At 46.4% G+C, this 14,016-nt stretch overlaps 2 protein-coding genes across 5 annotated transcripts in view; both read left to right on the top strand.

The window, feature by feature from the left end:
• The window catches only part of DNAJB6 (DnaJ heat shock protein family (Hsp40) member B6), a 398,231-nt gene that overhangs the window by 260,253 nt on the left and 123,962 nt on the right, over positions 1-14,016 (top strand). The window lies entirely within an intron of this gene.
• Positions 1-14,016, top strand: part of UBE3C (ubiquitin protein ligase E3C) — a 123,968-nt gene that overhangs the window by 67,056 nt on the left and 42,896 nt on the right. The window contains exons 13-16 of the mRNA XM_081800882.1: positions 1,386-1,473; positions 2,714-2,811; positions 3,908-4,040; positions 9,266-9,513. Of these exons, the coding sequence (XP_081657008.1) occupies positions 1,386-1,473; positions 2,714-2,811; positions 3,908-4,040; positions 9,266-9,513 (567 nt within the window). The remainder of the gene's footprint in view (positions 1-1,385; positions 1,474-2,713; positions 2,812-3,907; positions 4,041-9,265; positions 9,514-14,016) is intronic.

The following is a 14,016-nucleotide window of genomic DNA, read 5'->3' as shown; positions in this document are numbered from 1 at the left end:
AGCGGTGTTTTACACCAGGTTCAGATACTGTGTCTGCACGAATCTTGAAGCAGGTGGCTTCTAGCTGTGCCCACTGGTTAGGCCGAGACACCACGCCCCATCCTATAGTGGTGGACGTCCTGTAGCGAGACCCTGGGGGGCGGGGGGCCTCTGAACAACACTACCACCCAAAGGAAACAGCCTTTGGTACGATGGGGCGTTCTGTTACTGGAGAGCACGAGAGCCATGGGCGGCTCCAACCGTCCAGACTAGGTGCAGCGAACTGAACCTCAAGTAGGCTTAAATCTGCAAGTTCGTAAATATACAAAAAAGAACTTGATTGGCCATCTTGGTGGGATGCAGAGGAACCACCTGATTTTGAGACTGGCTTGGAAAAAAGAAGTAATCATGCCCTGAGCCTGCCTTTCTTTTGTGAACTTTATGTACCTCAGGCTAAGCAAGTAGTGGTGATGGGAGAGCCTTCTCGGTGTACAAGTAGCTAATAGTGCATGAACCAGGGTCCCACAGTCTGCAGGCTGTGATGAGTAAGCAGTCTAGGCGGTGCCCCTGGGGTGCAGACCCCACGGGGACCTGCCGAGACCGGGCTGGAGGCCCCCGCGGATGGGGGTCGATCACTGTGCTGCTGCTTGACTCCAGAAGGCTCAGCTATGGAAAAATGGCAGCTGAGCCAAACTGCGTCTGGTGGCATAATTGATTCCTGTTTTGGCCCAAGTTCTTGATCTCATGGCTGACCTCAGCAACCAGACATGTGCCTCTTGAGAGAACAAGCTGCCTGTGAAATGTTCTGGCCAAAAGTCCAAGCTGGATGTGATGACACCTCTAGGTGTAATTGCACATTTATAGGGAAACGGAGGGCCTAGAAGCCCACGTGAACACCGAGGGGACACAGCTAGCAAAACCCGATGGTCGGCAACATTGCTGGACAGCTGACCGGGGCCACAGCCAGGGCTGAGGGAGCAGGCAGAGCCTCGGGCTGAACAGAATGTCCACGGACCCCAGCCCTCCTGGGGTACTGATGCAGACAAATTAAGTGTTTAGAATTAGGAGACACTGAATATTTAGTAATAAGAAATTGTTAATTCTTAAAGTGTGATGTGTTTTCATTTGTAAGTGATCATATTATGACAGTTTACTAGATGCAGATATTACACAGCATTAAAGAGAACAAGTAAGATTTCCTTGGGATGTATTAGGGAAAACAGTTACAGTGTGAAAGTGTAAACGGGCAGCCGACCAAGGAGAGAATGCATGAAGAGGACATGAGGTCAAAGAGCAGGACCTGGCAGCGCGTAATGTACGCACAACATCCATGTAGTTCACATGTGGCCAGTAAGAGATTGTGCCAGGGCACGAGGAGGTACTAAGCCAAGTTGCTGGCCCCACAGGTCACCCAGCTCTACGTCCCGGCTTCCAGACACGTGTGGAGGTTCCGGCGGATGGGGAGAATCGGCCCCCTGCAGTCGAGCCTGGACGGTGAGTTCCCTGTGGCCTAGCACGTTTCTCCTTCAGCCCACGGTCATGGGCTCTCGTTGACATACTGGGAAATCCACTCTTTTTGATGTACTGTTCTGAGATTTTTTTTAACTTTTTTAGTGGGGGGGAGGGGCAGAGGGAGAGAGAGAATCTTAAGCCCAACACGGGACTTGATCCCCACGACCCTGAGATCATGACCTGAGGCGAAATCAAGAGTCAGAGGCTCAACCGACTGAGCCACCCAGGTGCCCCTAGTGTTCTGTGATTTTTGGTAAACATCTGCCTCCGTGATCAACCATATAGAAAAGATTCATCACTCCACAAATTATCTGATGCACCTTTGTAGGTAGCCCCTTCTGACTTGTTTTTTGTCCTGATAGCTTTGCCTTTTCCAGAATGTCTTTATTTATTTATTTTTTTTTAAAGATTTTATTTATTTATTTGACAGAGAAAGACACAGCAAGAGAGGGAACACAAGCAGGGAGGAGTGGGAGAGGGAGAAGCAGGCTCCCCGCCGAGCAGGGAGCCCGATGCGGGACTCGATCCAGGGACTCCAGGATCATGACTTGAGCCGAAGGCAGTCGCTTAACCAACTGAGCCACCCAGGCGCCCTTCCAGAATGTCTTTAAATGGCACCATATAGTGTGTAGCCTTGTGAGTCTGGAAAGGAAAAGTCCAGGCATACCTCTGAGACCTGGCAGGTTTGGCTCCAGACCACCGCAACAAAGTGAATGTCCCAAAATGAGTCAGACGAAGTTTTTGGTTTTCTAGTGCATGTAAAAGTTAGTGTGCGAGGGCACTTGGGTGGCTCAGTCGGTTAAGCATCTGACTCTTAATCTCGGCTCCGGTCTTGATCTCAGGTCACGTGTTCAGGCCCTATATTGGGCTCTGTGCTGGGCGTGGAGCCTACTTAAAAAAAAAAAAAAGTTACGCAGGCAGTAGCATTGCGTACATACGTACCTTCATTAAAAATACTTTCAGCTAAGAGATGCTGATCATCGTCTGAGTTTTCAGTGACTGGGAATCACTGATCACAGATCACTATAACAAATACTAAGTATGAAAAAGTTTGAAATATCGAAAGAATTACCAGAAACAGAAAGTGAGCAAGTGCTGTTGGGACATGCTGGATGCGGGGTCACCACAGACCTTCAGTTAGTAAAACACCGTGTCTGCGAAGTGCGGTGAAGTGAGGTCACGTGTGCGCAGAACCTGACGGAGGCGTTCCCCTGTTTTGCAGTGGGTTTGGAGTCCCCGCCTCTGTCTGTGTCCGAGGAGAGACAGCTGGCCATCCTGACAGAGCTGCCCTTCGTGGTTCCGTTCGAGGAGCGAGTCAAGGTGTGCACTTTGGTGTCTTTAGAGATTGACTGCGTACTACATCATTTCAGTGTGAAAGAATTAACATCAACGCAAAAAGCTCTGAAGTTGCTTAGTGCCTAGCTGGTTATATAATTGTTATTTTTCTCACTAGACTGTAACAGTTGACAGTGATTTATAAAAGCTTAGTCCAACCAAATACCTCTGTATAGACTTGAAAGATTTTTTTCCCTTAGTTGTAACTGTAGTTTAAATGCCTATCACACCATTATCTTCTTACAATGGGAGTAGAAGGTCTTTTTGTCTAGTAAATCTTGCATTGTTTTTGAAAATGCAAATTTTTTTTAAAAGATACGCTTCTGTATATTATGTTGAGGTTATTTATTGCAAATACTACTTTATAAAAGAGTGATGGGCAGGTATCTTAAATTCCTGCCTGGTGATTTTTGATGAGTGTACAAAACTTTGTTTACATTTATCTGTTTTGAGATTTAAAATGTTTTGTTTGTGTTCACCAACTTAGCAAATTTCTAAAAACTACTAGGCTCTATTCTTCGAGAGGGTAATTTTAGTCCTGCCCACTTTCTTTATAGGATGAGCAAAAGAGTGAGTTTCTTTTAAAGCTATTGGTGTTTCTTCGTTAAGACCCATCGGCACCCAGGCACAGATGTAACATGACATTACATAGTTCCTGAGCTCCCTCTACTGGATTTTTAGCATCAAAAAAAATTGCTTGAATTTTATTGTTTAGGGAGATTTTCTTACTAATATTAATACATAGCTTTACAAAGCTATTCTTTTCTCTCTACCACCTGGGATTTTCTAAAGGTTTTGCAAAAGAAAATACTGAAAATATACTACAGCATGGGATTTTTAAAATTTGTTACAAAATTTGTTATGAAATGGAGGAAAGGGGCAGTATTACAAATACATAAATATTACGCATTTACTGAGAAGGCATAAAGCCACATTTGATACCTTGGCTTTGAAAATTTGCTTCAGGATTTATGGACATAGAAAAGTTAAGATTTATTTAGCAGTTTTTCCTTTTGTTGCTTATATTTCTAACAAGAAGTCTGTTGCTTCAGATAACCTGACAACTTCCCCTGTTTGTTAGATCTTTCAGAGGTTGATTTATGCAGATAAGCAAGAAGTTCAAGGAGATGGTCCATTTCTGGATGGAATTAATGTCACAATAAGAAGAAATTATATTTACGAAGATGCTTATGACAAACTTTCCCCAGAAAATGGTATATATGATTCTGTGTGTCTGCATGTGGCAGGGGAGGCGAGGGATTATTTTAGAAAAAGGTAGTCTTAAAACATTAGTGTCCGTCATCTTGTTCCATAATGACTTTTTAACAGTGGAATGTACTATGTCAGATTTGGTAGATGTATATTATCAAATAACATTGACAAATAATTATCCCAACAGGAGCCTTTCAAATACTGATTTTTTTTTTAAGGCAAGAAACTCCACCCACAAATGTCTGCGTCTAAAATTTAGTTGACAACTTTTAATTCTGAAAATGTTGATGGGCAGCCATCGACATTCTGTATTATGGCATTATGATAATCTATTCATGTATATATTGTAAACTCTAAGCCATATTTAACATATCAGAAGAAACCCCACTGCAGTCCAGACCCCTCTACAGACAGACATGTGCATCAGTGACCGGAGCGAGTCACGCTCAAACAGTGACTTGGATCGTATTTAGAGCTCAGCAACCTGTTTTGTCTCATGTGACTATTTGACACCCAGTGTTAAATGTGTAGTGTTATCATTTATATATTAATAATTTTAACTTCAGAGGATGGTATCCATGATACTGCATGAAATTGTGGCTGTATCAATGCAGGGAATTAACAATGGAAGCTTGGCAGGATCTGGAGCACAGCTTTAGGAGGTGATGGGAGGATGTCAGAAATGAACAGTTGCCTCTTCCAGGGGAGCAAAACTTCAAGTCATTTTTTTCTTAAAGAGCTGATTGTGCTATACTGTGGGAGTAACGGAGGGTGGCGAGCATCAGTCACTGGCCCCTTCTCTGTCCCAGGGTTTGTGTGCGAGGGTTTGATGTTCACATGATGTGGTTTTGTCATGGAATCGGGGCTGCAGACACCACCAGCTCAGTCCTGACCCCTGGCTGTGCACTCTCCACTGCACCAGCGTACTCTTGCCCAGCAGAGCACGTTTTAAATCTTCTCTGTGAACCAGGCAAAAATCTGGTACTCTGACTTCCAGCCCAACGTATTTTTGGAAACAAACTGGGCCTCCCTCCATGGGGATCTGGTCCCCATGAATCAGCTGGTGCAGCTGTTGCGTTGTGTCCCCGCACACTGCGGGACAGGGTCCTCGTCCATTGTCCCCTTCAACTAGCTGGTGCTCAGTAGGTGTTGGGTTTGCGCTTGAACCTGGGGAAGACTCAGTCGATAGATAAGATGGTAAATGTGCCATCAACTCAGAAGTGTTGAGAGTGGGATGGAGGGGGGGTCGATGCCAGAGGGTTTTATAAAGCCGTGGGATTTAGGAGAGGGAGCAGTGACCTCCGACCGTGTGCACACTTGGTTCAGGCTTGCTTCCTCCACGTGCCAGAGTTGGAATGAGCTCCTCAGCCCAGAAGGAGATGTGTGTATCAGCAATTTTAAATTAACTTTAAAACTATTTCATGTAGGTGATTTTTAAAGACGTTACTGTCCAGGGGCGCCTGGGTGGCTCAGTCGGTAAGCATCTGCCTTCAGCTCAGGTCATGGTCCCAGGGTCCTGGGATCGAGCCCCGCATCGGGCTCCCTGCTCGGTGGGAAGCTTGCTTCTCCCTCTCCCACTCCCCCTGCTCGTGTTCCCTCTCTGGCTGTCTCTCTCTCTGTCAAATAAATAAAATCTTAAAAAAAAAAAGAATATGTAAAGACATTACTGTCCAATTATAACAAGCCCCAAATTTCCTAATGAATCCTTAAACTTAAAGTTATTCAGAAGTTGATCACACCCTTACTCCCCAGGGTGTGCTGATATTTGCACTGAATTTAAGGGAGTTGGAGAAATCTTTTCCTAATATGTATGTTATAATGCTTTATTCTCTGCAAATAGTCTCTAGTTCAGGCCTTATTAACATGACTTTTTTAAGCCATGTGTTAAAATTGCTATTTTGCTAGGGAGAGTAGTAAAATTAAATATCATCTCAGAATGTTGCATTTACTTCTGGAAAATTGGTGTGAGGTGCTGTGTTAACTGATCGTTTACACATAATCAGTTAATACGACTGCTCCACGTGCCGTCTCGTCCTCACAGCGCATCTGGCGTTTATGGACACTCATCATCTCGTATTCATGTCTTCTCAGGACGGTTTTCTTCCTCTCTCTTTTTTTTAAGATTTTATTTATTTATATAATCTCCACACCCAGCGTGGGGCTTGAACTCACACCACCGAGACTGAGCCAGCCGTTTCCCTCAGACCGGTTTTCTGGAGTGTGGGTGTTGGCCCCGTGGATGATCAAGCTGGCTGCTGGAGCTCAGAGAGGTGGGGAGCCCAGCAGGTACCGGTGCCCCAGCCGCAGCCCCAGCCCCAGCGCCAGCCCCAGGCCCGGGCTTCCAGGAGCTCTCGTTGCCCCGCCCCGCCCCAGTGTGAGACCGGGGCGAAGTGATCACAGTTACTCTCAGGACTGCTGTAGCTCTTGACGTCATCATCCGTTAGCTTGGATGAGAATCCGCTAGAGCTGGCTCTGAACTGTACTATAGTCGGTTCCCGAGAGCCTCGCGTGTCTGTGCTTTTGTGTGTGAGTTGGTTTTATTTTGTTTCATTTAACGGGCAGGATTTATGACATTGTTTTCCTGAAGAACAAACAATAATAGGGTAAAATAAAAGTAACATTTTACTTAGGTCCCCCCCCCCACTGAAACCTTAGTATATAAGTAGATATTTTATTTTATTTTATTTTTATTTTTTATTTTTTTTTAAAGATTTTATTTATTTCACAGAGAGAGACACAGTGAGAGAGGAAACACAAGCAGGAGGAGTGGGAGAGGGAGAAGCAGGCTTCCCGCTGAGCAGGGAGCCCGATGCGGGGCTCGTGGGATCATGACCTGAGCCGAAGGCAGACGCTCAATGACTGAGCCACCCAGGCGCCTCTATAAGTAGATATTTTAAATTTGTCCTTAGAAACAAGTAGTGGCAAGTATCTCAGGCTAGATTTGATTCTGAAAATATTATTATGCTATTGTATATTACCATTCACAGAAATGAGCTTTAGGGAACACAGAATCTCAATTCTAGCCAAATCAGAGGGGTGACTTCGGTGACTGCCCACTGAGTCTGCAAAAGATAATGACACACTCCCGCTCTCCTTGCTGGTGCTACAGGTGGAATGAGGGTGGGAAAGCATGGGCCCTAGTGGAGTGGTTCCCACTTACAGCATTGTACGCTTAGAATTTTTACGGAATCTGCTACCTGCTGACCATCAGTTTGAGAAATAATACATACAACAAATGCTTAAAGTTCATCCTTAAAACTGGGTATTAAGAGGAATATGTAAAGGTGAGAAATATCCACTGTATTTTTATGTTGCATCTATAATTATCCGCTTAGATTTCTCTTGGCATTTTACCTAGATCTTGAGATTGAACGTATTTTGTAATCCTGTTAATCAAAATACATGCAAATAACATATTCATGGAGTCTAATCAGTAAAAAGCATGTTCTTCATGTAACTATAGTTAAATTTTAAAAATAGAAGAGAATACGGTTTAGTATAAAAGCCTGTGCTTTGTAGGTAATAGACCTATCTTTAAATTATAGCACCCCCTTTACAGTGTTAGCTGTAGGCCTTTAGATACGTAACTCAACCTTCCTTTTACTTGGTTTTCTCACTGCAGAATGAGGATAATTCTTTTTTTTTCCTCTTCTTCAGGTTTTTATTTAAATTCTAGTTTGTTAATCCCCAGTGTAATGCTTGCTTCAGTAGAATGTATTGACTGAGCACCTCCACCCAACACCCAGTGCTCATCACAGCAAGTGCGCTCCTCCATCCCTTCACCCATGTAGCCCCTCCAGAATGGGGGTAATTGTTAACCCAGAAAGTTGTTAAAGGACTTGAAGTAATGTGTGTAAAATTCCAGGTAATTTCTAGCTCGGGGCAAATACTCAGTGGTCATTATTCCTTTACAAAGTACAAGAGCAAGCTGAAACCAGGTGGTTTAGGTCTGTTTGCCTTACTCCTGCGGGAGATGTGGGCGTCAGCACGGAGCTCACCTGGCACAGCGTCTGTCCTCTCCCCTGCCGGCTCAGCAGAAGACGAGGTCTGTACTGCTGGGCACAGTGGTGTAGATCTCAGTCCATACAGTAAATCGTCCTGGCCCTGTTTGAGCCATGTTCTAGAATAGTCCTGGCCGGGTTCTGTGACTTCGGAAGTACTGACGCCCGCCCACCGCCGTGATGGAGGCTCTGGCAAACATGCATTCTGCTAAGCCCCTTTCTGGAGTGTTTTCTCAAGGTCCCCTGTCCCTCGGGAGGTTTGAGGTGGCCGCACAGGAAGCCTGAAAGATGGCAGCCGCTCATGAGAGCCCCGGAGCACTGGTTCCACGTGCCCACCTGGGCCGAGCCGCTCTGCACCCACCACGCTTGCCCAGCGGCCCGCCCCTCCACCCCTCCCCGCCCGCTGAGATGCAGAGCACCCCAGGACGCAGGGGGAAAGGAGGAAGGACGTGCCAGTTACTTTCTCAAACCTGCAGCTTGAGAGAGCCTGTCCAGTGAAGACCACCTGGTTTCGACTTTTGGCAGAATCCCTGTCATTGGCTTGTATTTGGGGTCTGTTGTATCACTCTAGGGGAGTCAGCCCAGCCACACTGTCCTCTTGAGGACCTGGCCGGACGTTTTTCTAAGATGTCAGGCATAATTAAGCAACTTGGCAAATTTTTTTGTGTTTTTATCTTTGTGGCACACTATGACCAAAAAGACTTGACCTTTTTCAGCCAGATAACACTTTGAAATGAAAATGGAGACTCTGGGTTCTGACTCTCCTGCATTGTTCACCTCTTTCCAAGACTCTACTGTTGTGGCACCGATGTCTCCTTTATTCATTTGTTTTTTGCCTTTCCTGATAACAATTTCTGTTCCCCTTGTATTCTTATGTGCTTAATTCCCTCCCTCCTCTCCTCGTAGTTTAGAGTACTTTAGAGTGTCATGTCCTTTAGAATATGAGGGGTAACTTAATTCTCTCCTGAGCGCTCTGTCTCCCCTCACATCCATGTGTGATATGTGAACTTCTTTCTCTCTTTCTCCCATTGTCAGCTTTGGGGAAAATATGGGTCCGTCTCATCGTCTGTTTTTACTCTCATTGAATTTTTTTTTTTTTGAATCCTGTATTAAAATATCTCTAATATTCTTGCTTCCCTTCCCAAAACTTCCTGTAATACCAGCTTATTTTATTGCCTTCTTTTAAAATCCTCTCTCCTCCCCTGTTAATCCCCTTGCTTTCACAGAGCCTGATTTGAAAAAGCGGATCCGTGTGCACTTACTCAATGCCCATGGCCTGGACGAAGCCGGCATCGACGGTGGTGGGATTTTCAGAGAGTTTCTGAATGAGCTGCTCAAGTCAGGATTTAACCCCAACCAGGGGTTCTTCAAGACCACTAATGAGGGGCTCCTGTACCCCAGCCCGGCCGCTCAGATGCTCGTGGGAGATTCCTTCGCCAGACACTACTACTTCCTGGGCAGGATGCTTGGAAAGGTAAAGTAACTTTGTATGGACGTGGACCTCAGACCACAGGATGTTGAAGTTCTGCCTTTCTGTGTGGTTGCTCTGTGTCATTGAAGATGTTTATTCAGAATTGCTAAAGTAATTTTGGTGAACCCTGAACAGTATTCTTTTACATAACAACTAACACTTCGTTGTTACACGTTGCATGCACAGTAGTCACACACATAAATCATTTGGGAAACCTGGGGGACATATATTATAAAACCCTGTTTGTCGAAGTCTCTGGGTAGATGTCTCTTGCCTCAGTGTGCACCCTGGAAATACTGTCAGTCTCCCCGTTGCTCTTGTCCATAGTGTTCAAGTGGTTCTTTTAAGGTTCTGTAAACGTGTAAAGTGCTACAGGGTGGAAGACCATAGTTGTTGGGTGTGGGCTAAGTGTTCTGTACGTTGTATGCAAACTCTATGAGAAATGGCCATTAAGGATGACGTGATCGGGGCGCCCGGGTGGCTCAGTCCATGAAGCGTCTGGCTTCGGCTCAGGTCATGATTCTGGAGCCCCGGGATTGAGCCCCGTGTCAGGCTCCCTGCTCGGCAGGGGGTCTGCTTCTCCCTCTCCCTCTGCTCCTCCCCCTGCTCAGGCTCTCTCTGTTCACTCTCTCTCTCTCTCAAATAAATAAAATCTTTAAAAAAAAAAAAAAAAAGGATGACATGATAGAAATGCTCTAGTAACCAGAATGCTACACCCCTGCCGACCAGCTACACAAACTCCTGTAAATGAAAGGAAAAAATTGATGAATGGTGTGTGTAGCCTTGTGGAAGCGTCCTATTTAGTGGTGAAACTGATAAACTAGATCAGTCCTAGCCTGTTGTAGCCCCTTCAGGCGGCCATAACAGAACCCCACAGACCGGGCGGCTTATCAGTCACAGACCTTTGTTCCTCACAGTTGCAGAGGCTGGAAGTTCTGGTCAGGATGCCACGTGGTCTCACTTGCTGGGGGCCCTTCTCTCTGGGGTCGCTTTGATAAGGACACCGATCACATTCCTGAGGGATCCACCCTCCTGACCTAATCACCTCCCAGAGGGCCCCCCCCCCAGTGCCATCACCCGGGGGGTTAGGACGTCAGCGTGTGAACTTTGTAGGACAGGCGGGGAACAGCAGGCCCAGGCCGGGAGACTCCATTTAAATCAGGGGTAGCTGACTGCTTCCCTATGGGTCAAATGCAGTCCAAAAAAGAGATTTAGTGGTTTTTTTCTTTTTAATTAATTACTAACATTTTTAAATGGGGGAATATTTATGTGCAAGGTCGTATTTCTGGGTTACTTCATTTTATTTTGTTTGCGTCTTTATACTTGAATTCCACGTCAGCAGTTGCCAATCCTAGCAGGATGCAGCTGGTAAATATCCCAATAACATCAGTAAGTGAGACTTAGGTCTAAACTGTTCTAGGCCGCCTGGGTGGCTCAGTTGGTTAAGCGACTGTCTTCTGCTCAGGTCATGATCCTGGAGTCCCGAGATCAAGTCTCGCATCGGACTCCCTGCTCAGCGGGGGGTCTGCTTCTCCCTCTCCCTCTGCCTCTCGTGCTCTCTGTCTCTCATTCTCTCTCTCTCAAATAAATAAATAAAATCTTTAAAAAATAAAAAAATAAACTGTTCTGAATGAGGTGGGAAATCATCTAGGTCATTTCCCTGGGAAATGAAAAGTTGATTCTTGATTTTTCTTTGAATGATTCACTCCACTCATCATAACTCTGGGGTAGAGAAAACCTGATGCATGTGGGGCAGCATGCCAGGATCCCCAAGTATTCAGACTCTTGTTAACCAATAGTCACTCTAGTGACAGTGACCCGGGTTTACCCCAGACCCACCTTCTGAATCAGAAGCCTGATACAACAGCCCGAGAGCTGAGGGGAGAGCTGGAGGGAGCGCAGGGCTCAGGGCCGGTGGTTCCCTGCTGGCCTGCCTCATCTGAAGGATGCACACCTTTCTGTCCTCCCCACCAGCGATGCTGGCTCCTCACGGGGGCTTCTGCCAGCCACCAGCTCCAGTTCAGAAGGTATCTTTCTTGTTTTCATTACTGGGGGTCTACCTCGCAGCATAGAATAAAGATGGAACAGGGCGCCTGGGTGGCTCAGTTGGTTAAGCGACTGCCTTCGGCTCAGGTCATGATCCTGGAGTCCCTGGATCGAGTCCCGCATCGGGCTCCCTGCTCGGCAGGGAGCCTGCTTCTGCCTCTGACCCTCCCCCCTCTCATGTGCTCTCTCTCTCATTCTCCCTGTCTCAAATAAATAAATAAAATCTTAAAAAAAAAAAAAAAAAAAAAAAAGAATAAAGATGGAACATACCTGGATCTGTAAAGGGTCACAGCGTATCCAGTAATAAGGTTATTATTAAATAAGGACGCCTGGGTGGCTCAGTCGATTTGAGTGTCTGCTCTCGGCTCGGGTCGTGATCTCAGCGTCCTGGGATCGAGCCCCATGTTGGGTTCTCCACTCAGCAGGGAGTCTGCTTCTCTCTCTCTCTCAAATAAATAAATAAAATCTTCTAAAAAGAATCGTTGATGTATTGTTATAGGAGTTAAATGTTTTCCATGGTATTTGGAGGAAGTTCATTAGGGTTTTTGGATAGTCTGGGAATGCATTTTGGTTTCCCCTATTTTTTTTTTTTTAAAGATTTTATTTATTTACTTGAGAGAGAGAATGATAGAGAGAGAGCATGAGAGGGGGAGGGGGAAGGGTCAGAGGGAGAAGCAGACACCCCGCCGAGCAGGGAGCCCGATGCGGGACTCGATCCCGGGACTCCAGGATCATGACCTGAGCCGAAGGCAGTCGCTTAACCAACTGAGCCACCCAGGCGCCCTGGTTTCCCCTATTTAAGAGTGGGTTAGGAATGCCTGATACTCAATATTTACTGTCCAAAGCATTTTGAGGGACAGATTGGATTATAACACAAGAATCATAGTTGGTGCAGCTTCTGCAGGTCAAAGGTGTGACTGAAGGTGACACTCTGGAACTGAGGGCAGCGAGCTACAGCCTCTGGCCTCCTATTCTTTGTAGTTAAAAAAAAAAAAAGTTAGAATTCCAGCAGGTATCATCATTTACATTGTCTGGTTGCTTTCCCTACAGCGACAGTTGAACAAAGCCCAAATAAAGGCTATGCTCTGGGGCCCTTTCCAGGACGGTTTGCTGACTCTGCTGTAGGGCTAAGCCAACAGACAAATCGTAAAGAACCTTTGTGTCGCATGGTCTCCATCCTGTGGGTCATGGAAAATCATTGGTTTGAGCAAGGGCTGAGACTTCCTACATTTGTAAGGAGACAACATGGGGCGAATGGATTTTAGAGGGTGAGACTCAAGAATTAAAGAGTTTAAGGGTCTGGGACACTGGCCTGTGAGGTTAGCGGGGACGAAGAGTGACCACGGGATGTGTCCGCAAGTCTTTATTTCTCTGGCGCGTTTTCTTAGAACTGCTTTATTGTGCAGGTGTGCGATTCAGGGCGCCTGACTGGCTCAGTCGGTGGAGCGTGCAGCCCTTGGTCTTGGGGTCATGAGTTTGAGATCACTTGGGTGAATGAGCGAATGAATGAATGAATGTTTTTCAAGTGTACGGTTCAGTAGTTCCAGTGTAGTCAGAGTTGTGCAGCTGTCACCACCAACACATTTGGAACATTCATCTCCTGTGGCTGTTAACAGCTCTCCTTTCCCCTTCCCAGACCCTAGGCAAGCGCTAACTTACCTTTAGTCTCCATAGAGTGTCCTGTTCTGGACGTTTCGTATAATCGCACCAGACCTACGTGGCCTTTAGTGACTGGCTTCCTTCGCCTGGAGTCATGTGTCCAAGGATCACCAGAGGCGTGGTCTGTGTCAGCACTTCGCTCTGGTATTGCCAAATCATGTTCCCTCTGTGACAGCCACATTTCGTTGTCCATTCATCAGCTGATGGGTGTGGGGTTGTCCCCGGTGATGTTTTTAGTGGAGTGGTTTGATAAAAATGAGTTTGCTGGGGGGTGAAGAAGAGCAAAGGCATAAGAGCAGAAAAGAGTGTCGGTGACCTTTGCAGAAGGCTTCACTCTGAAGGGAAGGAGAGAAGATCCCCAAAGAAAGAACATGTTCCAGAAAAGAATGGGTGGGTTGGTTTTCAAAGATAGGGTAGCTTTGTGCAGGTAGGATGTCGATGAAGAGCCAGGTGAGAGGGATGGCTTAGCAAGCTGGGAAGACACAGCCAGGGACTGGCGAGCTGCCGTGCTCCACAAGAACTGTCTGCGTGGCCTGGCGTCCAGCTGGCACGGGGCTGCTTCAGGGAATCACATGCACGATGCAGGTCTCGATCGGTTTGGTGGCTGGTGACTGCAGTGTGGAGCAGCTCTGAAGCCCAGATGGAGGCGTTGGCTTCAGGTGTCCTGAGCAAGGAAGGTGGGCCAGGGGTGGTCTCTGTGTGGACTGGGTGAGTAAGGAAGGTCAGAAGGGGAGCTCTTGCTGGCGTGGGTGCCTGGCTGATGGAAGGATGAAAGCCAGCCTGAGGAGTCGGCCCTCGGCG

The sequence above is a fragment of the Leptonychotes weddellii genome, chromosome 12 (genome assembly GCF_054177405.1).
Source record: "Leptonychotes weddellii isolate Sample4059 chromosome 12, ASM5417740v2, whole genome shotgun sequence".
NCBI lineage: Eukaryota > Metazoa > Chordata > Mammalia > Carnivora > Phocidae > Leptonychotes > Leptonychotes weddellii.
This window is presented reverse-complemented; position numbering and strand designations above follow the sequence as displayed.